General features: G+C 52.9%; 1 protein-coding gene across 1 annotated transcript in view; it reads right to left on the reverse strand.

Annotated features, from left to right (window-relative positions):
* ARHGAP27 (Rho GTPase activating protein 27) overlaps positions 1–25902 on the reverse strand; it is a 76872-nt gene extending 50970 nt beyond the window's left edge. Inside the window, exons 1-2 of the mRNA XM_054014596.1 lie at positions 24985–25902; positions 11781–12659 (exon numbers count right to left, since the gene is read on the reverse strand). Coding sequence (XP_053870571.1) covers positions 11781–12596 — 816 coding nt within the window. The 5' untranslated portion in view covers positions 12597–12659; positions 24985–25902. The remainder of the gene's footprint in view (positions 1–11780; positions 12660–24984) is intronic.
* Positions 25903–27607: the final 1705 nt, after the last annotated feature.

A 27607-nucleotide genomic window follows, 5' to 3' on the forward strand; every position in this document is an offset into this window, starting at 1 on the left:
AAAGCAAACAGGATGTTAGGGATCATTAAAAAGGGGATAGAGAATAAGACTGAGAATATATTATTGCCCTTATATAAATCGATGGTACGCCCACATCTCGAATACTGCGTACAGATGTGGTCTCCTCATCTAAAAAAAGATATACTGGCACTGGAAAGAACAGGAGTACTTGTGGCACCTTAGAGACTAACAAATTTATTAGAGCATAAGCTTTCGTGGACTACACCCCACTTCTTCGGATGCATATAGAGTGAAACATATATTGAGGAGATATATATACACACATACAGAGAGCATGAACAGGTGGGAGTTGTCTTACCAACTCTGAGAGGCCAATTAAGTAAGAGAAAAAAACTTTTGAAGTGATAATCAAGCTAGCCCAGTACAGACAGTTTGATCTCCCCTTGTAAGTATTCTCACACTTCTTATCAACCTGTCTGTTCTGGGCTAGCTTGATTATCACTTCAAAAGTTTTTTTCTCTTACTTAATTTTGTTGATTTCAGACCAATTTGTCAAGGTCATTTTGAATTCTAATCCTGTTCTCCAAAGTGCTTACAACCCCTGCCAGCTTGATGTCATCTGCAGATTGTATAAGCATACTCTCCAAGTCACTAATGAAAATATTAAATAGTACTGGATCCAGGACTGACCCCTCAAGGACCCCACTAGATATGCCCTCCCAGTTTGACAGCAAACCATTGATAACTATTCTGAGTACGGTCTTTCAACCAGTTGTGCACCTGCCTTATAGTGATTTCATCTAGACTACATCTCCCTAGTTTGCTTATGAGAGTCATGTGGGATGGTGTCAAAAGCCTTATCTCACATCTACTGCTCCCCCCCATCCACTAGGCCAGTTACCCTGTCAAAGCAGGCAATTAAGTTGGTCTGGCATGATGTGTCCTTGACAAATCCATGCTGGCTGTTCCTTAGCACCCTACTAGCCACTAGGTGCTCACAAACTGATTGCTTAATCGTTTGTTGCAGTATCTTTCCAGGCAGCAAAGTTCGGCTGACTGGTCTGTAATTCCTCTTTGTTCCCCTGTGTAAAGATAGGCATTATGCTGGCCCTTCTCCAGTCCTTGGGGACCCTCCCCCCTCACGGGGGCCCAGAGCCCCGGTTCCAGCCTGAACCCAAACACCAACACTGCTATTAATTGAATAGCCACACTGTTTAATTGCAGTGCAGACCCCCCCTGTCTGTCCCAGGTGCCTCCCTGCGCTGGGGGTTCTTCCTGCCTCCTCAGGAGGTGGTCTAGGAGCAGAGACCCACTGGTCTCCTTCCCCCGTGAGAGGAGAAGATTCATTTCCCCAGCACCTCAGGGGGGGTGTTCCTCCTCCTCCCGTCAGGGAGCGGCTTGATAGGGCACAGCCCTTCTAGTGCCCCACTACCCCCCATAGTCTCTGCTTCGCTCCATGCCTGAGAGCTCACAGCCAGCCAGAGGCATGACGGTGTGATTGCCCCTCTCCCCCGCCCCTCCTGCAGTCCCTCAAGGCCCACCAGTGCTACTTCCTAACCCCACCCCCCATGGTATGGTCTCATATGGAACCGCACACTGGACCTGGATGGAGCCCACCATCCAAAGAACAGCCCGGCACACAGGGATAAACCAGAGCTGGTTGAGAAATGGAATCTTCGTCTGCAGTAAATTGCAACATTCCCACATTTTTTGTCCTGATGCCAGATGAAAAGTTGAACTATCAAAACTTTTCAGCACCATTGGCTTCACTTCAGTTGGGAAAAGTCAGAAGAAAATGTCCTGCTAACCTGTATTTTGTTTGGCTTTTTGGAAACAAAACAAAACAAAACAAATCCATCGGTTTTCTGATTGGGTTTTGGGGACTTTCCAGGCTCTTCCCCCTTTTCCACTGGGAACCCCCACCCTCCCCCACCCTGGCTCTTTCTAGTAGGAAACAATAAAAAAATGTGTGAAATGACTTTGCCCATTTTATCACACCTATTTACCTCCCCTTGACCCTCCCCCGTTCTCATTCCAGTGGGAAAAGTAGGGCAAAAAGCCTTGAAAATCCCCAAACCAAACTGAAACACTGAAAATTTTCAATGTACCAAAAAATGAAAACCCAACACAAAATTGTCCAAGCGTTTCAGCGGCGCTGCCGCTTGCCCCTCAGAAAGACGCTGTCGAAGCTGATGGGCTGCCACGGAGCCCCATTTCCAGGGACAGTGTTTTGTTAACTGTTGACCTGCACTAGGCAAAACCTTTTCCTCTGCCAATAAGAACAGTGGGCTTGGCAGGGTGGGCATGTCCAAGAGTAAATCCAGCCCAATGCAAAGCCACCAGTGCAAGAGGGTGAATGGAGAGCATCGCATGGTACTGCCAGCTGGAGGGGTGATGCCAACAGGGACATTTTCCAACACTGGGTTTAGGCCGGATGTGGACCCAGCATACACCAGACCAGTACCCCCCGTCGTGCGGACAGTTATACTGGGAAAAGATGCCTTTTACCAGTATAGTTTATTGCCCTTCACATAGCACAGGGATTAACATGACAAGACAAATAATTATAACACTAAAACAACCCAACAGGAATTACAACCATTCCAGCTCAGTGGCGACGTACATGTATCTATTAGGGCCTAGCAGGTCTTTTAGAAAGAGGGACATAGCCCGAATAACAAGCCTGAACATGAATGGTGTGAGGCAAGAGGTAAAACTTGCATGAGTGGGTAATCTGCAGTACAAACAGGTGAACAACAGGCTGGCATGCCTTTGGCAACCTCAGTACTTCAGTACCAGTGACATCTAGTAGTGAAAACTGAGACATGCGGAGGCAAAAAGTTCACAATCTTACTGTCAATGTGTTTTGTGCGTGGTGTCAGTCCTCCCCGTGTTGCTTCCTGCCAAGTTTTGGCCGCCAGCCATGTTTGCTGAATGCCTTGCAGACTCACCTTCCAGCCTGAAATGTCACAGAAATAAAAAGTGCCCCATCTACTGCTAGCAATTCTGGCTTAAGAAGAGCAGTGCATGACAGTCCCCTGCATGTTACGCGTCTTCCCCTATAAACAAAACCCTGGGTTCAGGGAACGTCCAGGCTGCCTGAAGAAGGTCGCTAAAATCAAGAGGAATGGCGACGAAAAGTCTAGTCGTGCTGCATTAACGCTGTCCCGGTGCATATACAGAGACGGTCTAGTTACACAATCACCAACTATTTCCCAGTGCAATTCCACACCAGACTTTTTTCTGCAGGCAGATACACCAGTGTAGCCTCTTGGGCTCTCTTTTTGACTTCTTTAGGTTGTACACACAGCTGACGACCCCCCTAGGGCACATCTACACTGTCTACCTTTGGTAGACGTACGTGCATTAGCTCTGACTTAGCTAATGTGCTAAAAATTGCCTCCTGGCTGCGGCAGCATGGGCTGGCCAACTGAGTATGTACCAGGCTCTCAGACGGTGGTGTACTCGGGTGGCTAGCCCGAGTTGCTGTCCCGCCACGCTGCTATTTGAAGTTCTGATTGAGCGAGTGCGTGCACAACTACCTCCAGCTGCTGTGTAGACATAACCTGTGATCCACACCCGTGAAATAATAGTGCTCTCGAAACCTCGCTTGACCATGAATCAACACATCTGCCACAAGCAACAATACCCCAGAGGAAGCCAAGGCCCTCTTTCAGGTCTCCCCTGGCCTTGCAGAGTGATTTCAGACCAATTTCAGTGATTTCAGAAGAGCTCGGGGCTGAGGCAGCCTTGTGCAACGCACCCCTTCATTCTTAGGCCTGGTTCTTGTGGAGCTGGGGAATATTTGTGCTGACGCTGCAGCAAACTGATTGCAGGAGATCCCTGGCATGGGGCTGGTCTCTGTAACTGTGGGTGGGCTGGAGAAGAGGCAGCAGGGCCCAGCAGCAGTTGAGCTCTGGAGCGGTGGTGCCCATGGAGAAGCTGATGGGTTTTACTCTGATGTTTCTATTGACTGTAGCAGAAAAGCCCCAATCACCGCCCTCTGCCACCCACTCTCCTGGCCTCAGATCAGACCCAGGCTGCTTCTCCCTGCTCCCAGCCCTTTCTGCTAAGGTAACCCTGGCCCTGGGCACAGGCCCCATTGTCCCAGTGGCTAATCCGCCACTGCCCTGGAGGCCCACCAGTGAGATCCTGTCCCCTCCCCTCAGACTGGCAGCTGAGTGATGTGCCTGATGTCACCCTGCATGTCTCCTGACCCTGCCTTGACTGGGGGGGCAGGAATCCTGGCTCTGTTACCCGCCCCGATAGCACATCCGTTCCTCCTGGGAGTTTTCCTGCCCTGTGCTTCACGTGCATCGTTTTCGGCAGCTTGAGCCAGTGACCACTGAATGGAACCGGGCTCCGGGAGAGCTCAGCCTCCCTCCATGTGCGGCTTCAGAGAGGAGCGAAACCAACCTGCAAGCACAAAGTAGCCGCCCCACCATCGCCAGCTCTCACGATGTACCGTGAGCCTCACAATATTTGGTGTTGCTCTTAAAGCCCCAGCTCCTGGAGTCATGTTAGCTTGTCAGACTCCCATCTTCCTTTTCTTTTTTTTAAAGTAAGTTTTTAGCCCTCCTGCATGTGGAGGACAGCTTGGCAACGTGGCCCGAGCGTGACCCTGACAGCTCAGAAATGAGACCCCGAACTTAATTGTATTTTGTTAAAAATCTCATGGCTTTTCAGCCAACCTCATGATTTGTGGGGTCCTGACTCAGGATTTCTGAATGCTCAGGGTTGGCCAAACTGCCTGACTTCCATCCAGACACCGGTGGAGCGTTATTAGTATTTTAAATATCATTATTAAACTGCAGGAGGGGAAGGATGGCCCAGTGGTCAGAGCACTAGCCAAAGGCTTGGGAGACCTGGGTTTATATCTCTGCTCCCCACAGACTTCCTGTGTGACCCTGGGCCAGGCCCTTGGTTGCTCGGTGCCTCAGTTTCCCATCTATACAATGGGGATAACAGCCCTGTCCCGTCCCACATGGGAATGTGAAGACAAATCCTCGAGCTGGCCATAGACCGACAAATCCCTTTCACGACCGTTTTCAAGATTTCAAAATCTGTTTTTGTTTGGCCTTGAAACCAAACCAAAGTCTTTCAAACTCCTCCCCGAATGGACGTGTATCAGAACAGCTGTTTTCAGATCCAAAGGGTCAAGGTTGCACTGCATGTCTCTCTCTCTCTCTCTGACCAGACACCTTCCCCTGAAAACTGTCACGCTTGATATATTTCCACTAAACAATGTGGCTTTGATGAAACAGCATTCTGGAACGGTTTCTTTGAAGCCCAAATAAATACCTTCTAATAAACACATTAAAGCCCGTGAGGGGCACAGAAACTCCAGTGAGGAGATCCTTAGAAGTACCGTAGATAAATATGTTTTTATTATTTAATATGTTTAGTCATTTATTTGCACTGCAGTCGAACGAGCACTGTGAGAATTGACAGAGACATTCTCTCCTCCCGCCCTGAAAGTAGCACGTGGCTGAAAACGGGGTTTAAATGAGAACGGTCCGGCAAGTCGGCCTGGCTCCCGGCTTAGTTAGCTTTGTATAACACTCCCCACACTGGCTGCGCTGCTCCAGCTTTGTCTTTATTGACTTACGCACGACAGCCCAACGGCAAACCACAGAACCAGTTCGAAGCCTGTGTTAGCTACTGCACAAGTTGGTCGCGTTCAGGCAAAAGCCCTCGAGAGGGAAAGGTGGAAATGGCTCATTGATTTGCAGGCCAGAAGGGACCATTATGGGCATGACCCCTTGCACGGGGGGGGCAGGGAAGACTTGCTCTTGAGTCAGGCAGAAGACATGGCCCTTTCAGGCAGGCTGAGTGAAGCAGGCAATACCAAGCCCTCGTTACTGGCAGCTGGAATTTCTTCCTCTCTCTCCAGCCACCAGCAGCGTCAGTGCCAAGCACAGAGTCCCAGAGCGCCTCAGGGAGGGGCTGAATGTGAAAGGCACCATGGCCTGACATCTAGCAGGCTGTACCCACCCCGCCCAACCTGCACCCGGGAGCAGCAAACAGCAAGCAAAAGGAAGGAGAGCCACCCTGCGCTGACCAAATCACAGCAAACAGCTCCCTCCTCTGGGCCTCACGGCCTTTCCAGCGCCGGAGTCCTTCACAGGGATCCCAGCAGGGTCCCTGAATTCAAACCCTCGTGGCTCCCAAATTCGGCCACTGAAACTGTCTCAGCGCCTGCAAAGTCCAGGTCTCCCAGCCAAGTGCCCAGCAGGCACCTAAGTGATATCGGTCAGAGCCCTGGCACCTCTGGGCCTGGCAGCTCAGAGCCCTGGCACCCCTGGGCCTGGCAGTTCAGACAGGGCTGTCCTTACCCATATGCAAACCCCAAATTTCCTGGTGTCCTATGCAGATGCGTGCTGCTCCAGTAGCCAGCCCGATCCCCCGGCTGGCTGAGCTGTCTGCACCCCTGCTCCGGCCTACCCCACCTCTTCTTCAAAGCCCCCACCCCTTCCTCTGAGCTACAACCTGGGGGACTGCAGCAGGGGTCGGGCACGCCCTGCACTCACGGGGCAGCAGAAAGCGGAATGACCCAGCCCCAGCCCACTCCGCTCTGCCGGCTCGTGCTGGGGGGCAGTTTCCCTCCTGCTCCCCACAGACCTTGGATGTGCCCCCCGCAGAGGCTTGCCCCGGGGCACGCTGCATAGGGCAACACGATGTCTAGGGACGGCCCTGAGTTCAGAGCCCCAGCACCTCTGGGCCTTGCAGCTCAGAGCCCCGGCACCGCTGGAGTTTTAAAAATGATGGGGCCATGGCCTGCTGGCCCGCCCCGTTCCAGCGCCCCTGGTGCCAAGAGAAGGCACCAGGATGACTGGAGGGCGGGAGAAGACACAGAAGAGCCATAAGGAGCTCGGTCTGTTTAGCTCATTGCAAAGCAGATTGCGAGGTGCCATGTGTAAATGCCTCCACAGAGCGAAGAGGGCGGTAAAGGGCCCGTTAACCGAGCAGGGAAAGGCAGAACAAGATTCCGGGGGTGGAAGCTGAAGCCAGACAAAGTCACGTTAAAAATACAGCATAAATGTGTACCAGGGAGGGGAATTAACCCTGGAACAAACTCCTGGGGGTGGATTCCTCATCTCTTGCTGTCTCCAAAGCCAGGCTGGAGGCCTTTCTGGAAGCCGCTTTAGCCAAATACGAGCACAGGAGTAAGGGGAGTGAAGGCCTGTGCTCTCCAGGAGGTCAGACGAGATGATCTAACGGTGCCTTCAAGCCTTAGGGCTTGTCTACACTGGCAGTTTACAGCGCTGCAACTTTCTCGCTCGGGGTGTGACCCCGCCCCGAGCGCTGCAAATGTCAGCGCTGGGCACAGGCGCAGACTTCGAATGGCGCCAGTGGGTGCTCGACCCCCCTCTGCCCCCTCCCGCCCCCATTCCAACCCCTTCCCCAAAGTCCCTCCCCAACTCCGCCTCTCCCTGCCTCTTCGCTGCCTCCTCCCCTTAGCGCGCCACATTCCCACTCCTCCCTCCTCTCTCCTGGAGCTTGATACAGTTGTTTGGAGGCGGCAAGTGCTGGTAGCAGGGGTGAAAGTAACTCAAAGGAGTCCGGGGGCGTGGCCTCAACCGGAAGAGGCAGGGCCTTTAAATACCCGGGCCCTTTAAATCAACCCCGGAGCTACCAGCTGCAGCCCAGACCCTCCACCCACAGGTGCCGACTTCCATTTTTCTGGGTGGGTGCTCCACACCCCCAGCCCCTTCCCCCAAGGCCACACCATCACCCTGCCTCTTCCCACTCCACCCCCTCCCCGAGAGCGCTCTGCCCTGGCCCCACCTCTTCCCACCCCTGCTCCGCCCCCTCCCCCAGTGCCCCACCTGCGCTCCACCTCTTCCCCCTCCCACCCACCCCTGAACAGCTGATCAGTGGGGGCCGCTGAACAGATTATTGGTGGGTGGCTGGTGGGTGCTGAGCACCCACTATTTTTTGGAGCACCCATGGAGTCAGTGTCTATGCCTCCAAGTGCCCTGGGTGGTGCACCCTGGGGGACAGGGACACAGGCTGGGGCCTGCTTTCAGCCCTCTGCTCAGGGCAGGTGGAGTGTCTAGGGTTCCCCACAGCAGCCTGGGCTCCTTGGCAGGGCCGGCTCCAGGCACCAGCCTGACAAGCAGGTGCTTGGGGCGGCCGCTCCGGCGAGGGGCAGCAAGTCCAGGTATTCAGCGGCAATTCGGCAGACGGTCCCTCACTCCCGCTGGGAGCAAAGGACCTCCCGCCAAATTGCCGCCGGAGATCGTGATCGCAGCTTTTTTTTTTTTTTTTTGGCTGCTTGGGGCGGCCAAAACCCTGGAGCCGGCCCTGCTCCTTGGACGCTCCGGTTTTTGCCCTGGCCAGGGAGTGGGGCCTCAGGGGGAAGAGGAGGAGCAGGGGGTGTGGCCACTGAGAGGGGTGGGCTCCTGCATGTGTTCCACTTTGCCTTTTGAAAAGGTGGTCACCCTAGTTCTCCAGTGTCCACCAATTACTGGTGATTTTATCAGTCTTACAATATTTAGTATTTTTTACTAAATCACCAGCTCTTGGAGCCTGATGATTCTGCAGAATGTCAGCATTAGGCGGACAGGGAGCGCCTAGCTCTTGGCCTTGTCGGGACAAGTGGGACACGTGAGCTGCTTGTGAGCTCAGAAACCAGGAGACAAAGGAACTGAACCCAATGTTCAGTCTTATTAAAAACCGGACAGCTGTCACGGCCCTCGCCTGCTGCTTGGGGCCTGGCTGTCGCTCTCTGAATGCTTCACATGGGAGATGCCGCAGGGGTGGTTTCTAAAGCTGACCTGGGAGCTGCTACTAGCCACTTCCTCAAGAACTAAGAGGAGAGGAAGAGTCTGGAGAAGAAAATACGGCAGCTTCAAACTGCCCCGTAGCGGCAGCAGTTTCTGGAATTGAACATGTTTGCTGAATTGATGAGCCACAAGCTGCATCTGAAAAGGCAGCCAGGCTCCCGGGGCAGGAGAGGGGGAGCGGTAGCCCAAGGGACCCCACTGCAGAATGCTTAGAGTCACAGCGGCCTCTGCTGGTCCATTGACGCTACGTGAGCACAGAGAGAAGGAGAGAATTTGATAACTAAACAAGGCAGCATGAGGATTCTAGCTCTGATACGAGGCTTCCACCCAGAGATCACCAAGCACTTTGCAAAGGCGCCGGAAAGTATCATTAAGCTCCCTCTACAGATGGGGAAACTGAGCCACAGGGCAAGGAAGTGACATGTCCAAAGGTCACACCCGATCAGGGCCATCTCAACCTCCCAAACAATCATTAAATGCAAAAGGCAGAGTATTAATGTCACACACAGCTGCGAATTCCAGCGCTGGAAAGGCAGGCAGGGCCTGAAATTCAGGTTTCCCCACAACGTTCACTCAGCGTTAGTGCATGTGAGGCGCTGGCAGTAGAAATGCTGCTGGGTAGGAAGACTCAGAACTCGTTATTTTCTATCCAACTTTGCTTGGTTTTGGGACGGTGAGATCGGAGCAACCTCTGGGAATGTCCCAGGCTGTGAAATGAGGACCATTCAGGGGGGCATGACTGGGGCCCGGGCCAGACCCCATCAGGGGCGGGGAGGGAGTGCCACCTAGCTCTGCTCCTGGCCCCGCACCTGGGGTCCCAGCTGCCAGTCCCACGCCCAGGGCTCTGTTGCTGGCTACACATCTGGGGCTCTGCTGCTGGCCCCACGCCCGGGGCTCTGCTGCCAGCCCCATGCCTAGGGCTCTGTTGCTGGCCACACGCTTGGGGCTTTGCTCCCAGCCCTGGCTGCTGTAGCACCAGCCTCGGACCCCTTACCCCGTCTGTGTCCCCTCCTCCTGGAGCCGCAGCCCTGTCTCTGGGGGGCGAGGAGGCGCAGACAGGAGTAAGGAGGTGTGTGATGGAGCTCTGCGCCCGCCCTTCAGAAAGCTATGCACCAGCAGCTCTACCGTGCCATTTCCTGAGCTGCCCCATGTGTCTGCCCAGCTCAGCCGGTGAAGCCCTTTGCCTGGGGGCACCAGGGCTAGGAACAGGGCGTCGGGGGAGAAGCTGAGCTGCACAATCTGTCATTGCCCGTCCACGCGGAAGTCGGGGCCCACCCCAATTTCCACTCCTAGCTACGCCGCAATTGGGAGGCATCATTTGAAATCTCAGAACTCGCTGGTCAGTAGCACCATGGTGCAATGTGTGCAGCAACATTACATGCAAAGTTAGGAACATGCGATGAAATCAGGACTGAGGTGTGTTTACCAGACGAGGCCGGGGAGGGGTGAACCTGTTTCTCAAAGACAAAGCACAAGCTGACGCCTCTAGCCAGGTGCCATCAGAGCTGATGGGCCATCACCTGCCCAGTGGCCGATCTTTGGCAAGGAAGGGACAACAGCTCTGCTTGCCTCCCAGCTCCATGCCTCCTTGTTCTCAGCTGGAAAGAACTTTATCCGGGGTCACTCTCGAGAAAAACCATATCCAAGGGAGACTGTAAAAGTGAGGGGCAGCTGCAGCCTGCCCCCCAGGCTCTCTCTCTCCCCATCTCTCTCTTTTCACCTCAGCCAACACATCAAGCAGCCGTGGCCTTTGGGAGCAGATCTCGGCCTGAGAGCTGGGTCAGCAGTGGTAAGAGACACATGCGGCAAGGGACTTTACCTCGAACCAGGCCGAGTTTGCTCAGTTTCAGAAGCAGTTTATCTTAGTTTTTCTTGTGACCAGTTCTGACCTGCACTCAGTTCAAGTCTCTCTCTGTGTAAGACAAGCAACTTGTTTTAGTCTTTAATTAAAGCGAAGCCTGTGATGGGCATTGTGGGGGTAACGCCGTTGAAGGTGGCAGACCAGTACACTGATCTCCTTAGAGGCGCAACAGACCTAGTATATCTGGACTATCCAGGAGAGGGCTGGCCAGTACAGAACACGCTTTCTTGGGGGTAGGGGGGAATTCAGGACAGGGAGTCTTGGGGTCACGCTGTGAATAGTAACCAAGGCTGCTGGAAGCCAGACTTGCGGACAGGCTGCGAGGCCGGAGCGGCTGGCCCGGGCTGTGGCTACAGACAGACACTCGGGGTGTGACCTGCGCACAGTTTGGCTGTTTGTGAGCAGCCCAGGTGGGAGCTACAGCAGCGAAGCACTGTGAGGCGCCCCAGGTTGCAGGGCAGGGCTGACACAGCCCCTCGCTGGCCTGGGTCGCGCCCCGCAATGGCAGAGCACTCCTTGGAGATTTTGAAGGGAAATACTAGGATATTCTGCGCCCCCCCCCCCCCCAGGTACAAGCTCTGCAGACAGAACATGAGCTTGTGTCCTTCCACCTCAGCTATTCAGCCTCGCCAGCTGGGGCGCTGATTGCATAGGACAAGCTACAGGACTGGGCCTTAAACAGCCAGACCAGACAGACACAGGGCTGAAAAAAAAAAATGAAGGCCCGAAAAGCCCGTTAAAGTCCCCAGACCAGCCCTTCCAAGGGTTTCCTCATGGCCCTGCAGGAGCACAAAGCAGGTGAGATCACGGCAGCACTTTGTTCGTCAGCAGTGCCTTTTCTCTGAGACGCTCCAGGTGCTTAATAGTCATGAAATGAGCAGCACATTCCTCGCCCCACACACTGCCTCCCCCCCCCCCGATGTAGGGGACACGGGGGGGACAGGGGGGAGACTTGCCCAAGGTGGCTGAGTTAGCCTAGGAACCCACGAGTGCTGACTCCCAGTCTGCTCCGCTTAGGGTGTCCAGACAGCAAATGTGAAAAATTGGGACAGGAGGTGAGGGGGTAATAGGAGCCTATATAAGAAAATCGGGACATCTGATCACCCTAGCTCCGCTAACTGCCCACCTGTGTTCCCTTTTGTGGCCCAGAAGGAAGCTGTGCTACTCACCTGAGCTGGCCGGCTGGACCCTGCCTTCTCCTGTCTCTCCAGATCCTTGATGGATTCATAAATGTTCTCAGATTGGCTCTTACTGAGAGGCTGCGGGGAAAGCAAAGAGCCCGCTGTGGTCCCCGCCCTGCGTGACCCCGTGTGACTGACTCTACATTGGGGGTTGGGGGTGACCCTGGCCAGGTCATCCAGGGACTGCGTCGGGCGCATGTGCTCGCTGGGGGGGATGTGCAGCGCCGGAGAGTGGCTGCTCCTCTTTGCGCAGTGAGGGTTGTGAAATGAGCTCAACACTGGAGGAGAGTCTTTCCCCTCTCCTACGGCTCGAGTCAGGGTCTCGCCTTCGAAGCTGGCGTCTTTGCAAGCGGGCCCCAGAGTTCCAGACCCTGACCAGACGGACCCAGCCCCCAAGTCAGTGTCGGGTTCATTGGTATCCATTTTGTGCTGCTCTTTCTGCTGAGCAGCGCTCAGGAATTTGTACTCGTATGCCAAAGGCTGGTCCTGGCCAGCCCTGGCTGGCTGTAGGACAATTGTCTCCAAGGCGTCCCTGGAGACCAGCTGTCCAGGGGTTTCTGGAGGAAGCTCAAACACACTGGTGGGCCGGGTGACTGAGGGCAGTTCCTTCACGTACTTTGCCGGGATGTAGAATGGACGGGCGTCCTTGCTTTTTTTAACATGCCACCAGTGATCGTTTGTTCTTCTCAACAGGACGTACCGCTCGTTGGGCTTTATGGAAATGAGCGTCCCGTCCTTAGCCACATACTCAAACTCGTACTCCACTAGGACATACACATCCTCCAGAGCGCCGGCCGGCTCCATGTCTGGCTGAGAAATCCCTGCACCGTGGAGCCGCTTCCTGTGAATGGTTCCTGTTTCCTCCACCTGAAAGACACAAAGCAGGGGAACAAGTTTACAACCTGCTAACCCTGCCAGAGCCTGCTTCCCCCTGCTCATTGATGCAGTCTCTTTCCAGTCACCCTCTTTACTCCAAAAGACCTAATTTCAGCTGAACCCAACCATCACCTTTAAACAGGGAGGGGAATTAACCAGCATAGGTGTAGTTTGACTTCTATATTTGGGGGGCTGGCTTCAGTCAGGCCAACGGGGCCGCACATAGGGAGGGCTCTGTAGTAACTCAGAGCCCTCCCCATCTAGTGTCCCATCTCCAGTCACTGGGGATTTTTGCTACTGGCAGTCACCGATGGGCCACATGCCATTGTAGGCAGTCCTGTCATACCATCCCCTCCATAAATGTATCAAGCTCAGTCTTGAAGCCAGTTAGGGTTTTTTGCCCCCATTGTTCTCCTTGGGAGGCTGCTCCAGAACTTCACTCCTCTGATGGTTAGAAACCTTTGCCTAGTTTCAAACCTAAACTTGTTGATGGCCTGTTTATAGCCATTTGTTCTTGTGTCCACATTGGCGCTTAATTTAAATAACTTCTCTCCTTCCCTGGTATTTATCCCTCTGATGTATTTATAGAGAGCGATCAGATCACCCCTCAGCCTTCATTTGGTTAGGCTAACCAAGCCAAGCAATTTGAGTCTCCTCTCATAAGGCAGATTTTCCATTCCTCAGATCATCCTAATAGCTCTTCTCTGCACCTGTTCCAGTTTGAATTCATCCTTCTTAAACATGGGAGACCAGAACTGCACACAGTGTTCCAGATGAGGTCTCATCAGTGCCTTGTATAATGGTACTAACACTTCCCTGTCTCTACTAGAAATACCTCTCCTGATGCATCCCAGGACTGCATTTGCCTTTTCACGGCCGCATCACATTGACGGCTCATAATCATCCTGGGATCAACCAATACACCCAGGTCTTTCTCCTCCTCTGTCACTTCCAACTGATGAGTCCCCAGATTATAGCAAAAATTCTTATTGTTAGTCCCTAAATGCAGGACTTTGCACTGTTAAATATCATCCCATTTCTATTACTCCAGTTTACAAGGTCATCCAGATTTTCTTGTATGATATTCCGGTCCTCCTCCATATTGGCAATACCTCCCAACATCGTATCATCTGCAAATTTTATTAGAACACTCCCACTTTTTGTGCAAAGGTCAGTAATAAAAATGTTAAATAAGGTTGGTCCCAAGACTGACCCTGAGGAACTCCACTAGTAACTTCCCTCCAGCCTGACTGTTCACCTTTCAGTATGACCCGTTGTAGTCTCCCCTTCAACCACTTCCTTATCCACTTTTCAGTTCTCATATTAATCCACATCTTCTCCAATTTAACTAATAATTTCTCATGTAAAATTGTATCAGATGCCTTACTGACATCCAGGTAGATTAGATCTACTGCATTTCCTTTGTCTAAAAAATCAGTTCTCGTCTCAAAGAAAGATAGTAACTTAGGGTATGTCTTCATTAGCAACGTTAAAGCACTGCCATATGGCTGTGTAGTCGCAGCACCAGTGCTGGGAGAGAGCTCTCCCCAAAACACCCCACCCTCCACCAGGGGCATAGCTACCGGCGCTGGGAGACTGAGACTGAGACCCAGCCTGGAAGATTTCAGCCTGAATGGTTGAACTTTGACAAAGTTATAAGCAACCCAAACCAGGGTCTTAGAATGAGAAGTAACAGGCAACCTTAACTAAAGGTGCTGTTACTAGCACCACCCAGGAGTGGTGGGCCAGGAAGAGAGGGGGCAGAGGGCTAGTGGAAATATTGTGGGGACTGATCTATGTTTCTGCCCCTGCGTGTTGTTCCCTGTAAACTGTGTGTGTGGCTGCTGTGTCTCCCCCCAGCTCTGGGTGCTTGGAAAGCCACCCTGGCAGGTCCCTCCTTGTGATGTTCTGTATGTGCCAGATCGGGGCCCTCCCCTTGGCAACTGCCCCCCTCTGTACCCAGAGATGGTATGAGACAGGGCAGCCAATGTGGTGAGCAAGCCCCAGCACAGTATATTAGAAATGCTAGTTAATAAACACAACTGTGACATAGTTGGCATCACAGACTTGATGGAATAATACGCATGACTGGAATATTAGTATAGAATGGTACAACTTGCTCAGGAAGGACATGCAGGGAAAAAGCGAGGAGGTGTTGCCTTATTTATCAAAGATGTATACACTTGGAACTAGGAGACACTTGTTGAAAGTCTCTGGCTAAGGATAAAAGCGGATAAAAAACAAGGGTAATACCATGCTAGGGGGTCTACAACAGACCACCTAACCAGCGAGAAGAGGTGAATGAGGCTTTTTTTAAACAACTAACAAAATCATCTAAAGCACAGGACTTGGTGGTGATGAGGGATTTCAACTACCCAGACATCTGTTGGGAAAATAACACAGCAGGGCACAGATTATACAACAAGTTACTGCAATGTATTGGAGACAATTTTTTATTTCAGAAGGTGGAGACAGCTACTAGGGGAGAGGCTGGTCTAGATTTTATTTTTGATAAATAGGGAGGAACTGGTTGAGAATTTGAAAGTGGAAGGCAGCTTGAGTGAAAGCTGTTTGGCGGCGACAAGCGCTGGGAGGGAGGAGCGGGGATGCGGCACGTTTAGGGAAGGAGGTGGAAGAGGAGGTGAAGCAGGGGGGTGGGGTGGGGAGCTTGGCTGCTGGTGGGTGCAGAGCACCCACTAATTTTTCCCCGTGGGTGCTCCAGCCCCAGAGCACCCACAGAATCGGCACCTATGACTCTACCCCTCACCAGTAACTACCTCCCCTCAAAATCCAGAGGTTGCCAGCTTGTGTGACTTTTATCTTGAGTATCATGGTGTTTGGTGTTAAAGCCCCACCTCCTGGGATTATGGGGGAAATCTCCACTTTTTAAAAAAGGGACTTTTTAGCCCTCATAATTGTGGAGAAAAGCTTGAAAACATGACCCATGTGCCCTGTAAAGACTCAGAGACTAGAAGAAATACAAAAAGGACACAAAATGTATTATTTTTTAAACACTTATGATCTTCAAACCAGTCTCATGACGTTTGCAGGCCTGATTCATGACAGCTGAGTGTCTGAGGCTGGCATTGCTGATGATGTGTTTCAACGGTGCGTGTCTCTGATATTAAATGAGCTGCTTTGTCTCCACGTTCACCTTTCCTGTTTACATGCAAGGGCTCTATGCCGGTACCCACCCTGGACCAATGAAACCAAAGAGCACAGGACTGAGCCCTCAGTTACCTGGGCATATGAGCTTTGGCTATGAAGGCACCATGTTAGGCCGTGTCTATGCTACAAACTTTGGTCAACACAAGTTATGTCGGCATCCAGCTGCCAATGTTTGTATATGGCTTGTGCACATGCCTAACCTGGCTGCTTGCGTTGACACTGCATGTACTGACCAGAAGTGCTTGTGTCAATGCAAAGTGTGGTGCACCACAGGTAGGTATCCCAGTGTGCCATGCACCACTATTCAGTGTGATGTCTTTTGGGAATTTTTCTGCACTGTGGTGTAGGGTAGAAATGACTCGCCCAGGGATCTCTGGGAGCTCAGGGTCAAGTTCTCAGCATGTAACTTTCTCCAGACCATAATGCCATCCATACCCCATATTTGTCATGTCTTTTTAAAATCCCACAAAATTGTGTGCCACTTTTCAGGTATCCAACATCTCTGACAGAGGCCTGGAGCTCACAGAGCTTGGCACTATTCTCATGAACTTCACAAATACAGGCCGCATGATTCTCCTGTATTTGCAGACCTGTGGGACTTACTGCAACAATGGGGAACACGACAGTTTCTTGGAGGTCAGTTTGCTGAGGGATGCAGCGAGAAACAATTCCAGATTGTGGGTGGCGTTCACAGAGAATCTGCTGGCAGCACAGCATCACTTCTGGGCTTGAGAAACGAGCACCGGCTAGTCCTGGACTGGTATGTTATGTTCTCCTGAGAACTCTCGATGGAACTTCCATGGAGGTTTCTAGGGATGGCACTGGCAGCCATATTTCTTCTGACACAGTAGGACTGGACGGGCTGTGTGGTTGAAGGAGGCTTTAGAAGAGCACTTCAATGGTCGGCCACAGTAGTGTTCTGTGCTGGCATGTGCTCTGGGCTGGAAGCTTTGCGTGCTGCTGGGAACTGTGTAGAACTTGCTTTACATTGGTAAATATGACGGAGTTTTCCTGAAGCTATGAATTATGTGGTGCTTGCTGTCCAAGGGCTGAGTGCACTCAGTACCACCGTGCATTCTGGAATGTATGCTGGGAAGTAATACAGAGCAGTTCATTCTCCACAAATATACATTTACTGAGTGGCAAACCCCAGGCAGAAGAGCAACAGGTGATGCAATCCAAAGTTTTACATAAATGAACAGAACGTGACTTTAAAATTGGAACGGCAACAAACAGTTCTGTGTGGTTCAGCACACGAATGTAGTCCACCCCCCCCCCCCCACACACACACGTGGTTCTCACAGGTCAGGTAGATGAGGCTGTGGTTTTCCTTGCTGTCCCTCAGCGGGGCGTGGTAGGGTACTGCTGCAGCCTGTGACACCACATCATATGTTGGGGGATGTAGGGAGCTGATACCATGAAGTTCTTCAAGGACTGCAAGGACCTGTAGGTCAACCAGAGTCTGCAGCACTTGGTTTGCTCCCTGAGAAGCCCCATTGTGTCATAGAATCATAGAATATCAGGATTGGAAGAGATCTCAGGAGTCCAACCCCCTGCTCAAAGCAGGACCAACCCCAACTAAATCATCCCAGCCAGGGCTTTGTCAAGACGGGCCTTAAAAACCTCTAAGGATGGAGATTCCACCACCTTCCTAGGGAACCCATTCCTAGGGTTACCATATCTCATAAATAAAAAAAGAGGACCCTCCACGGGCCATGGCCCCGCCCATTTCCCCACCCCTAGCCCCGCCCCAACTCCACCCCTTCCCCCACCCTAACTCCGCCCCCTCCTCCCTCCCACTCCCAGCCAGGGGGAAAGGGCTGCCCCAGTGCTACCAGCATCACGGTTTCCCGGGCAGCCCCCAGACCCTGCGCCCCCGGCCGGCGCTTCCCCAGCGCAGCTGGAGCCCGGGAGGGGAAGCGCCCAGCTGGGGGCGCAGGGTCTGGAGGCTGCCCAGCAAACCGTGAAGCCGGTAGCGCTCGGGCTTTGGGCAGCCCCTATGCCTCCGGACCCTGCGCCCCCAGCCGGGCACTTCCCCTCCGGGGCTCCGGCGGCTCTGCGTAACTTACACTGTATAAGTTACACAGAGCCAAAGAGGAGCAGAGCCCCCGCAGCTGGAGGCTCTGCTCCTCTTAAACAGAGCCTAAGAGCCGGGCTGCCCCAGCGCTACCGGCTTCGGGCAGCCCCCGTGCCTCCGAACCCTGCGCCGCCGGAGCCCGGGAGGGGAAGTGCCCGGCTGGGGGCGCAGGGTCCGGAGGCAAGGGGGCTGCCCGAAGCCGGTAGCTCTCGGGCAGCCCGGTTCTTAAACAGAGCCTCCAGCGGCTGGGGCTCTGTGTAACTGACACTGTGTCAGTTACACAGAGCCCCGGCGGCTGGAGGCTCCAGCCCCCGCGGCTCTATTTAAGAGCCGGGCTGCCCGATCGCTACCGGCTTCGGGCAGCCCCGTGCTTCCAGACCCTGCGCCCCCAGCCGGGCACTTCCCCTCCCGGGCTCTGGCGGCGCAGGGTCTGGAGGCACGGGGCTGCCCGAAGCCGGTAGCGTTCAGGCAGCCCGGCTCTTAAACAGAGCCGCCATTTTCCCGGACATGTTCGGCTTTTTGGCAATTCCCCCCGGACGGGGGTTTGACTGCCGAAAAGCCGGACATGTCCGGGAAAAAGAGGACGTATGGTAACCCTACCCATTCCAGTGCTTCACCACCCTCCTAGTGAAACAGTGTTTCCTAATATCCAACCTAGACCTCCCCCACTGCAACTTGAGACCATTGCTTCTTGTTCTGTCATCTGCCATCACTGAGAACAGCCAAGCTCCATCCACTTTGGAAACCCCTTTCAGATAGTTGAAGGCTACTATCAAATCCCCCCTCACTCTTCTCTTCTGCAGACTAAATAACTCCAGTTCCCTCAGCCTCTCCTCATAAGTCATGTGCCCCAACCCCCTAATAATTTTCGTTGCCCTCCGCTAGACTCTCTCCAATTTGTCCACATCCCTTCTGTAGTGGTGGGACCAGAACTGAACACAATACTCAAGGTGTGGCCTCACCAGTGCCAAAGAGAGAGGAATAATCACTTCCCTCGAGCTGCTGGCAATGCTCCTACTAATGCAGCCCAATATGCTGTTGGCCTTCTTGGCAACAAGGGCACACTGCTGACTCATATCCAGCTTCTCATCCACTGTAATCCCCAGGTCCTTTTCTGCAGAACTGCTGCTTAGCCAGTCGGTCCCCAGCCTGTAGCAGTGCATGGGATTCTTCCTTCCTAAGTGCAGGACTCTGCACTTGTCCTTGTTGAACTTTATCAGATTTCTTTTGGCCCAATCCTCCAATTTGTCTAGACTCTGGACCCTATTCCTACCCTCCAGTGTATCTACCTCTCCCCCCAGCTTAGTGTCATCTATAAACTTGCTGAGGGTGCAATTCATTCCATCATCCAGATCATTAATAAAGATGTTGAACAAAACCGGCCTAAGGATTGACCCCTGGTGCACTCCGCTTGATACCGGCTGCCAACTAGACATGGACAAAATTGATCACTACCCACTGAGCCCGAAAATCTAGCCAGCTTTCTATCCACCTTATAGGCCATTCATCCAATCCATACTTTTTTAACTTGCTGGCAAGAATACTGTGGGAGACCATATCAAAAGCTTTGCTAAAATCAAGATATATCACATCCACTGCTTTCCCCATATCCTCAGAGCCAGTTATCTCATCACAGAAGGCAATCAGGGTTGGTCAGGCATGACTTGCCCTTGGTGAATCCATGTTGACTGTTCCTGATCACCTTCCTCTCCTCCAAGTGCTTCAAAATGGATTCCTTGAGGACCTGTGCCATGATTTTGTTGGGGACTTAAGTGAAGCTGTAGTTTCCTGGGTTCTCTTTCTTCCCTTTTTTAAAGATGGGCAGTATATTTGCCTTTTTCCAATCATCTGGGACCTCCCCCAATTGCCACGAATTTTCAAGGATAATGGCTCTGCAATCACATCATGTCCTGCTGCATCTCCCTCTCCTTGTCCTGCTGGGACTCTGGGGCCTTTCTCTCTGCTCTTCCCTTCTCCAGGCTGATGGACATATGGCCCTCTAGGCCCTTTGTCCTCCCCAGTCTTCTTCCTCCTCCTCCTCAGGGTCAGGCATTCTGCAGGCCTGGAAGGGATCGCTCAAGCTACAACTGCAGCAGTCACAGAGAAACCACACCCTAGCCCCCCTGCTCCGCATGCCCCCCACCACCTGGCTGTACAGGGGAAAAGCAGATGTCCCCACTACCTCTGTTTGTTGTGCCTCCAGCTCTTCTCGTCCAAGTGAACAAGGAAAAGTTGATACCGGTGTCTTGTTAGCGTGAGGATGGGCTAGGCACTATCTTTACATTTAATCATCATCAGGAGAAATGCACACACAATGTTCCTCGGCATCAGGCTCCTTCACACTCGCCTGGAGGTACTGGCAAGTCTGTGGCGGAGTCTCAGACGGGTTCCTGGCTTGCCACATTTTCCCCCCTCCTCCTCACTGTTCATGGTGGGTCTCTGCCTGTATGGTATGGAGCTCGGTGTAAAAGCGGAACTGGGGGGCACCACCAGATCTATCGCTGGTCTCCCTGGGGAAGTTCCTTTACGTCCACATGGCACTGCTGTTGGTCCTGCCATACCCCTTCTTCTGCACCCCGTCAGGCAAGCTGTTTCCATGGCTGGTTCAGAGCTGGACCTCCCCAGCCTCTTCTCCCCACAGGCCCAGGAGATCCATTACCTCCTGCCTACTCCAGGCCAGAGCGCATCTTGTGCCTGGGGCCGGCACGGTCGGCTGGGCAGTTGCACACAACAAGGGGGAGCTGCTAGGTGTGCACGCCCCAGAGGCAGTCGGGAAGAGGCAGCAGGGGTTTAGAGCGGGGGAGGTGCTCTCCAGGCTCTGTAACCCTGGGCAGTGGAGTTTACAGCTGTGCCTGGTGAGCTCACCGTCACAGGGAAAGGGGCGTTGTGGGAAGCAAATCACTGCAGCTCCCTGCCGCAAGATGAGGCTTGGTGCATCCCAGATGGCACAGAGCTGCCAGACCCAGCCTTGCACCAACCTTTCCTGCTCCCTCACGCCGGCAAAGGGATGGGTCTAGGGCATGCCTGGGGGGAGTGTTGTTGGAGACAGCCACAGTGGGGCAGTCTGTGACTGGTGGCCCCAGGAATCGGAGGAGCACAGAGATTGTGACCTTTTCCCCAGAGCCTGGGCCAGGCTTGGGGACTGGCCTCAACTGCTACAGTGGCTCAGCTGGGCATGTGGGCCCAATCCTGACACAGGACCTGGGGGAGTGGCCAGAAGTTGCCTCAGTGCCTGGGAGACCAACTTGAGACTCCCTGGGTTGCTCTCAACACCGCCCGGCCTGGGGGTGCTCGGCCCACCCCCCCATCATCCTGGAAGTGTCTGATGCTGGGTCCCCCAAAACTGAGGCATCTACAACTAGATGTCAGTGGTAAAAAGGTGGCATCCCTAAGTGCCCTCGCTTTAAGCCAGCGCTCCCCCTGCATCCCGGGGGCAGGGATAGCTAACCCAGGGTTGTGAGTTCAATCCTTGAGGGGGTGTCATAAACATACAGCTAAGGGTAGCATAAAATCCCTCTTTACCCTGTAAAGGGTTAATCCCTCCTTTACCTGTAAAGGGTTAAGAAGCTCAGATAACCTGGTTGGCACTTGACCAAAAGGACCAATAAGGGGAGAAGATACTTTTAAATCTGTGGGGGAAGGTTTTTGTTTTGGGTTCCTTTGTTCTCTCTGGGTCAGCAAGGAACAAGGGCCGGGGAAAATACATCTCCCTAAGCCATATCTGAACAAGCATCTAATATTACAAAAATAGTAAGTAATAGAAAAAAAATGCTTTAAATTATCCTTTGTCGTAGCTTGTAAATTTTCCCTGTGCTAAGAGGAAGATTTATCCCTGTTTTTGTAACTTTAAAGTTTTGCCTAGAGGGAAAATCCTCTGTGTTTTAAATCTTTTTGTTACCCTGTAAAGTTATCTTCCATCCTAATTTTACAAAGGTAATTGTTTTAATAAACTTCTTTTAAGAATCGAATTGTTTTTCAGTATCCTAAAGATTCAAGGGGTTTAATCTGTGCTCATTTTGTAACCAATTGGTGAGGCTATTATTCTCAAGCCTCCCCAAGAAAGGGGGTGTAGGGGTTTGGAGGGATATTTCGGGGGAGGTAGGGCTCCAAGTGGCCCTCCCTAAATGTTTGTTTAAATCACTTGGTGGTGGCAGAAATGCCAAGGGCATGGAAGGAATGTGTGCCTTGGGGAAGTTTTAAACCTAAACTGGTAAAAATAAGCTTATGGGGTTTTTCATGCAGGTCCCCACATCTGTACCCCAAAGTTCAGAGTGGGGAGGAAACCCTGACAGGGGGCCATTTAAGGATGTGGGGCAAAAAATCTGTCTGGGGATTGGTCCTGCTTTGAGCAGGAGGTTGGACTACATACCTCCTGAGGTCCTTCCAACCCTGATATTCTATGATTCTAGAGCTATGTGTGGTGGGTACTCAGAGCCTACAGGTTCGGTCCCTGGTGAGTCCAGCTGTTTGGTGCAGCTGGAGCTGGGCATGGGGAAATGTGGCTCAGTGACCTTTTCCTGCCCCCCATCCTGGGCTGGGTTGGTGCCAGAAGGTCCCGGTATGCTGCAGAACTGTCGGCATGCGCCTCTGGCATCGCTAGGGAGGAGAGGGAGAGGCGGCAGCAGTGTAAATCAGGCAATGAATCAAACTGGCGGCGAGAGCTGTGGAGCTGACACAATAATTAGTTCTTTGAATGTGGGTCAGAAAAGAGCCCAGTCTCCTGCCACGTTCGGCCAGCACCTAGCACAGTGGGGCCCGGATCCTGACCGAGGTCTCCGAGTGTTGCGGCAATAATATAATGACAGGAAAACAGCATTTCATCCCCCTGCAGGAGCCAAGTCACAATAAAGCTACGTGTTCTTCTCGACTGCTGCCAGGAAAACCAGCCAGATGTGCAGCCGAATCAGCCGTGGGATGGAGAATAACACAAGGAATAGCCTAATGGCTTGATATGGCTCACTGGGGAGTCTGGACGCTGTGAGCTGTACAGGTCAGCCCATCTCACAATGGGTATTGCAGAACTGGAGGGGCTCAGAGAATGATCAAGTACCTGGGAAAACTCCCTGTGCAGAGAGACTGAAACAATTAGGGTTGTTAGAAAGGAGACAAATAAGAGGGGACATGATAAAAGTCTGTACATAATGACTGGTAGAGAAGGGAGATTGGAGCATCCGTTCTCCCTGTCTCATAAAAACGAGAGCAAGAGGACAATAAATGCCATTAAAATTCAAACCCTATCAAAGGAAATATCTTTTATGCTCAACAGGTAATTAGACTGTGGAACTCTCTGCCACAGGAAGATGTTCAGGCCAAAGGCTTAACAAGATTAAAAGAGATTGCATACAAGAATATGCAGAGTTAGAATAGTTAATGCTATCTAACATTTGGGGAGGTGTATTAAATCTCCTGGTTTAAACTCAGATGCAATCTCTGACTATCAGAGCCCAGGAGAACTCATGGATGATTTAGTTGGGGATTGGTCCTGATTGGACTAGATACCGCCTGAGGTCCCTTCCAACTCTGATATTCGATGAGAGGGCAGATTATCCCCCCATCTGCTGCTACAGGGTTCTTGCACCTTCCTCTGCAGTGTCTGGTGCTGGCCCCTGTCAGAGACAGGACACTGAGCAGGAGGCACCTCAGGTCTGACCCAGCCTGGCAGTGTGTGTGCTAGACACACAGTGTCTGTGAGACGGTTTTCCAAGGCAACCTAGTCTCTAGTTGTCTCTCTGCCTTGGGGAGCCCGGGAATGGCAGACAGGCAAGCAGGGCCCAGGCTAGCGTCTCCTTCCAACGCGGAGAACAATAAGACATGCACAAAAGACGTGACGTGACGCTTCAGGATGGGCTGCCTTTACTCCACTCCCCCCGCATTCTCCCTTTTACCAGCTACCGCAGGAGATGGTGCCACGGCATGCTCCAGGCACAGGGCTGCTTGGACCAAACAGAGCCCCGCTGAATGTGGATCCAAGAAGTGGGACAGGAGGGACCATTAGATCATCTCGTTGGAGCTCCACCACAAGTTAGGCCAGAGAACATCCCCCTGCTCCCCTGGCAGCGAGCCTGTTTGTCCGTCCACAGAAGCTCAGCTCCAGCGCACAATCCTGCACTGCTGCCATCACTGGGAGGGAGTTCTGTCTGGAGCTCAGCAGAAGCAGGGGCTGGCTCCAAATCCGCGCCCCCTGTGCCTCCCCCCCCAGCCTGCTGGCTGCCCTGACACCACGTAGGACCCAGTGCAGTGAGCCCAGGGGAATGGGGGAGAACATCCTTCGAAAAGCCCTTCCCCAAAGCAGGAAACGTCTCCTGATGGGTCTGGGATTTTCAGAAAGGCCTCAAGGAGGGGCCATGTCAGCCTCACACTTGGAGTCTTGGAAACCCTGCTCCTGGTGGCTGATGTGAAGCTCCCAGGCCAGCCCAACAGGGAGGCCTCTCATTAATTGCCCTGATGGCTGGGGAGCTGAGCACAAGCATCAACCCTTTAAAAATCCTAGGATCAAGTCCAGAGCCCCCAGCAGCACAGCCTCCAAACCAATTTGCTACAGCACCTGCCATTCACTTGCGTGTCTCAGCTCCAGGTACAGCCCAACATTAAATACGCCCAAACATGGTAACACTGAATAGACTCAAGCGCATGCCCCATTGTAAAGTCAGACTATTATCCGTGAAGCCGTCTGGATTGCTAACCGCGGTGAAATGTTTAGCATTGGCCGCTCTGCAATTCTGTAATTATACAGTGGCTTATGACCACTGACCTGGAAAACCATCAGATTTCATTTGGCTCCTGTGTGTCAAACTCTCTCATGGGAGCTGCAGGGCGAAAGAGAAACCAATCGCCAGGTCTCCAGCTGAGACAAGCACACCCCCCTATGGGCTCAATTCCACCAACAGCTATTGATCCCCACCAGCTGCCTTGGAGATTACACTCCCTTCCTGACTTCGCAGTCTCTTTCAACAGCATGAGGGAAACTAAGGCTCTGGCAAAGAGCATCCCACCCCGACAACTTTCCGAGAGTCAGCCAGCGACCCGGCTGTTCATCACTCAGCCCCGCTCAGAAATGCCCGGTGCATTTACCTGCAGGCTCACATCTTGCTAGCTCCTCTCCAGTATGGTCACTACGGTGGTGTCGCACCAGTTTCCATTTGCTGTATTTCCGTGGCACTCTGGTGCCAGCTTTGCCGACTGCTGGAGAGCAGCTTGCAGCGGCCCCTATGCCTGCCGCGGCAGGAGCGGCCCAGGGAACCTGTTTCTGACTGCGCGTGTTGGTGACTAAAGCTGGTCTCAACTTGCCTTCTGCTCGCTCCCTCGTTTCCTGTTGAACAATACAGAGAGCGAATTCACAGAACCGAGATTCTCACCAACTTCCTCACATCAAGAGGATCTGTAGGTTAGAACGGGGGAGATGACAGCAGTGAAGAAAATTCTTCCTGTAACCACACTGCGTGCCTGTCCCGTCTCAGCGCTGGATCTTCCTTAGGAGACTGAAAGTGGCCAGCCCCAAGAGAGCTGGTTTCCTTTGCATCCCATCAGACCCTTGTCTGCTAAGGAGCACAAGTTTTTCTCCAGCTTCCGACACAACTGGACGTGATTACGCCACATTAGAAATGAGGTCTGAGGACAGCACCAGACTACAGGGAAAATGGCTCTGATCCTCCTGCGTGCAATGCATTTACCGCTGGTAACTCGGAGAAAACAAAAGCCCTTTGCAGCAATGGACAGCCACTCCCAGAATTTCCCTTCCTGCTTCCCCTCCTGGCATGTGGTGGGCATCTGGCAGCTTCTCCCTTCTCCTGGGGCAGGGGCCGGGGTGAGCAGGTCAGGAAGGGAAGGAGTTCGCCCGGGGAGCAAGTTGTGTCCCATATCTCCAGGATTTGTGCAGGGCTTAACTGGGAGGGGGGGAGTTGGTGCCATTTTCTCTCTTCCCACCTCCAGGATCAGGGGTTGTAATGTGCAGGAAGCCCCACCCCACGGGATGGGGGCAGGGCCAGGGAAGGACAGCAGAATGCCTCATTGGCTGGATTTGTCTCGTTTGAGTTAGACAGCAAGGCTCAGCCCCCAACTTCCCAGTAAGGTGCTTGCCTGAATTCAGTCCAGCAGGCCCCTCGCTGTCTGCTCCCGCACCCCCTAGTTCCCACAGACACCAGCACTGGCTGACCTCAGATCCACCTGAAAGTCCAGTTCGCTCTGCACTGTTCATGCTGTTTTTCCGCCTTTGCCCTCCGCTCCATGTGAGCAACAAGGAACCGGGCCAGCTCTCACACCAGGCAGGATGGATGCTGCAGGGACTGGGCTGCAAACGCTGCACGGGGAGGCTGGGCTGCTTCCAGTGGTGTTTGAAAACAAGGGTTTAAGTTTGCTTTGCCCGAGCTGAGCCCCTTTACGGGCCAGTAGAGGAACCAAGAAACAGCCGTGGGGAGGAGCAGAGGAAGCACCTTCATTCCAGTGGGAAGAGAGGTTCCGGCTGCAGGAAGCCTGTAGCAGGGAGGTGGGAGTTCGCTCCGGAGCAGCAGGCTCCAAGCAGGCCTATCCCTCCAGCCTCAGCATTCCCTTCCATTGCTCCGTCCCAGTCTTGGTGCCCAGCACTTAACCCGAGACCCAGGGGCAGCGTCCCCAGAGCCACGTGCAGGTAGAGAGGAGCCAGGAACCATCCCTTCCCTGTTCCACGAGGCCTCTACGGCCACCCCCAACCCACGGCTGCTGCCCTGGTGCACTGAGGACCCAACCCCTGGGCGAGGAGGAACACGAAGCCATTTGAACAAGGGGGTCCTGAGCCAGCAGGGACCTAGGGTGACCAGACAGCAAATGTGAAAAATCAGGACGGGAGTGGGGGGTAATAGGAGCCTATATAAGAAAAAGACCCAAAAATCGGGACTGTCCCTATAAAATCGGGACATCTGGTCCCCCTTCAGGGACGAGGGTGCACGCGCAGAATCACCCAGCCGGGCACCAGTTCCACACCAGCTCTGCTGTCCCACTCACTGACAAGTTCATTAGTGGGGGCAGGCTCCCCAAGTAGCCCCCTCCAGCCTATGGCTCCTAGGACTTCTAAGCTGACAGCTAACCTCCCCCCCCCCACTCTCTACTCCCCCTGGCAGCTGGCTCCACGTGCCCCACAGGGCAGCAGAGTGCGGAGTTCTAGCAGGGCAGCCACAAAGGACAGGGCATTCCTTCCCGCAAGAAAGTTGTCCCGATTCGAGAGTTTTTTTTCCAAAAACAAATTTTAAAAACAAATTGGTGGAAAGTTATTTCCCTTGTCCAGCCAACTCAAATCAGCCTTTATTTTCTCACCTGGATTTGTGAAGTCTCTCATTACATCCCTGTGCGCTGATCCCTGAGCGAATACAACCAGCGCAGCGCTCAGAGATATGCAGGAGCACAAAGAGCAGGAGACTTCCTGTGGTGATTTTTAAAGCTGACTGAACAGAATCCCGGTAACCTCAAACTCTGCAGAAGAAAATAGCCCTCTGGCAGGAGACCATCGCAGGCAGGAGGGAGCTGTTATAGGTGCCAAGGGGAGGATGTGATGCTCTGTACCTCAAATAGCACCTTGGACCCCCCGAGTCACCACTGTGATAGGATTATGATGTGTTTTGTACAAAGTATGTGCCTTGTGAGGTACCATTTGAGAAGTCATGATCTGTTGAATGTTATGATTCTGTTGGATTACGTGTGTTACTGTCATATCTGAAGTTAGGAA

Source organism: Malaclemys terrapin, chromosome 25 (genome assembly GCF_027887155.1).
Source record: "Malaclemys terrapin pileata isolate rMalTer1 chromosome 25, rMalTer1.hap1, whole genome shotgun sequence".
NCBI classification, from domain to species: domain Eukaryota; kingdom Metazoa; phylum Chordata; order Testudines; family Emydidae; genus Malaclemys; species Malaclemys terrapin.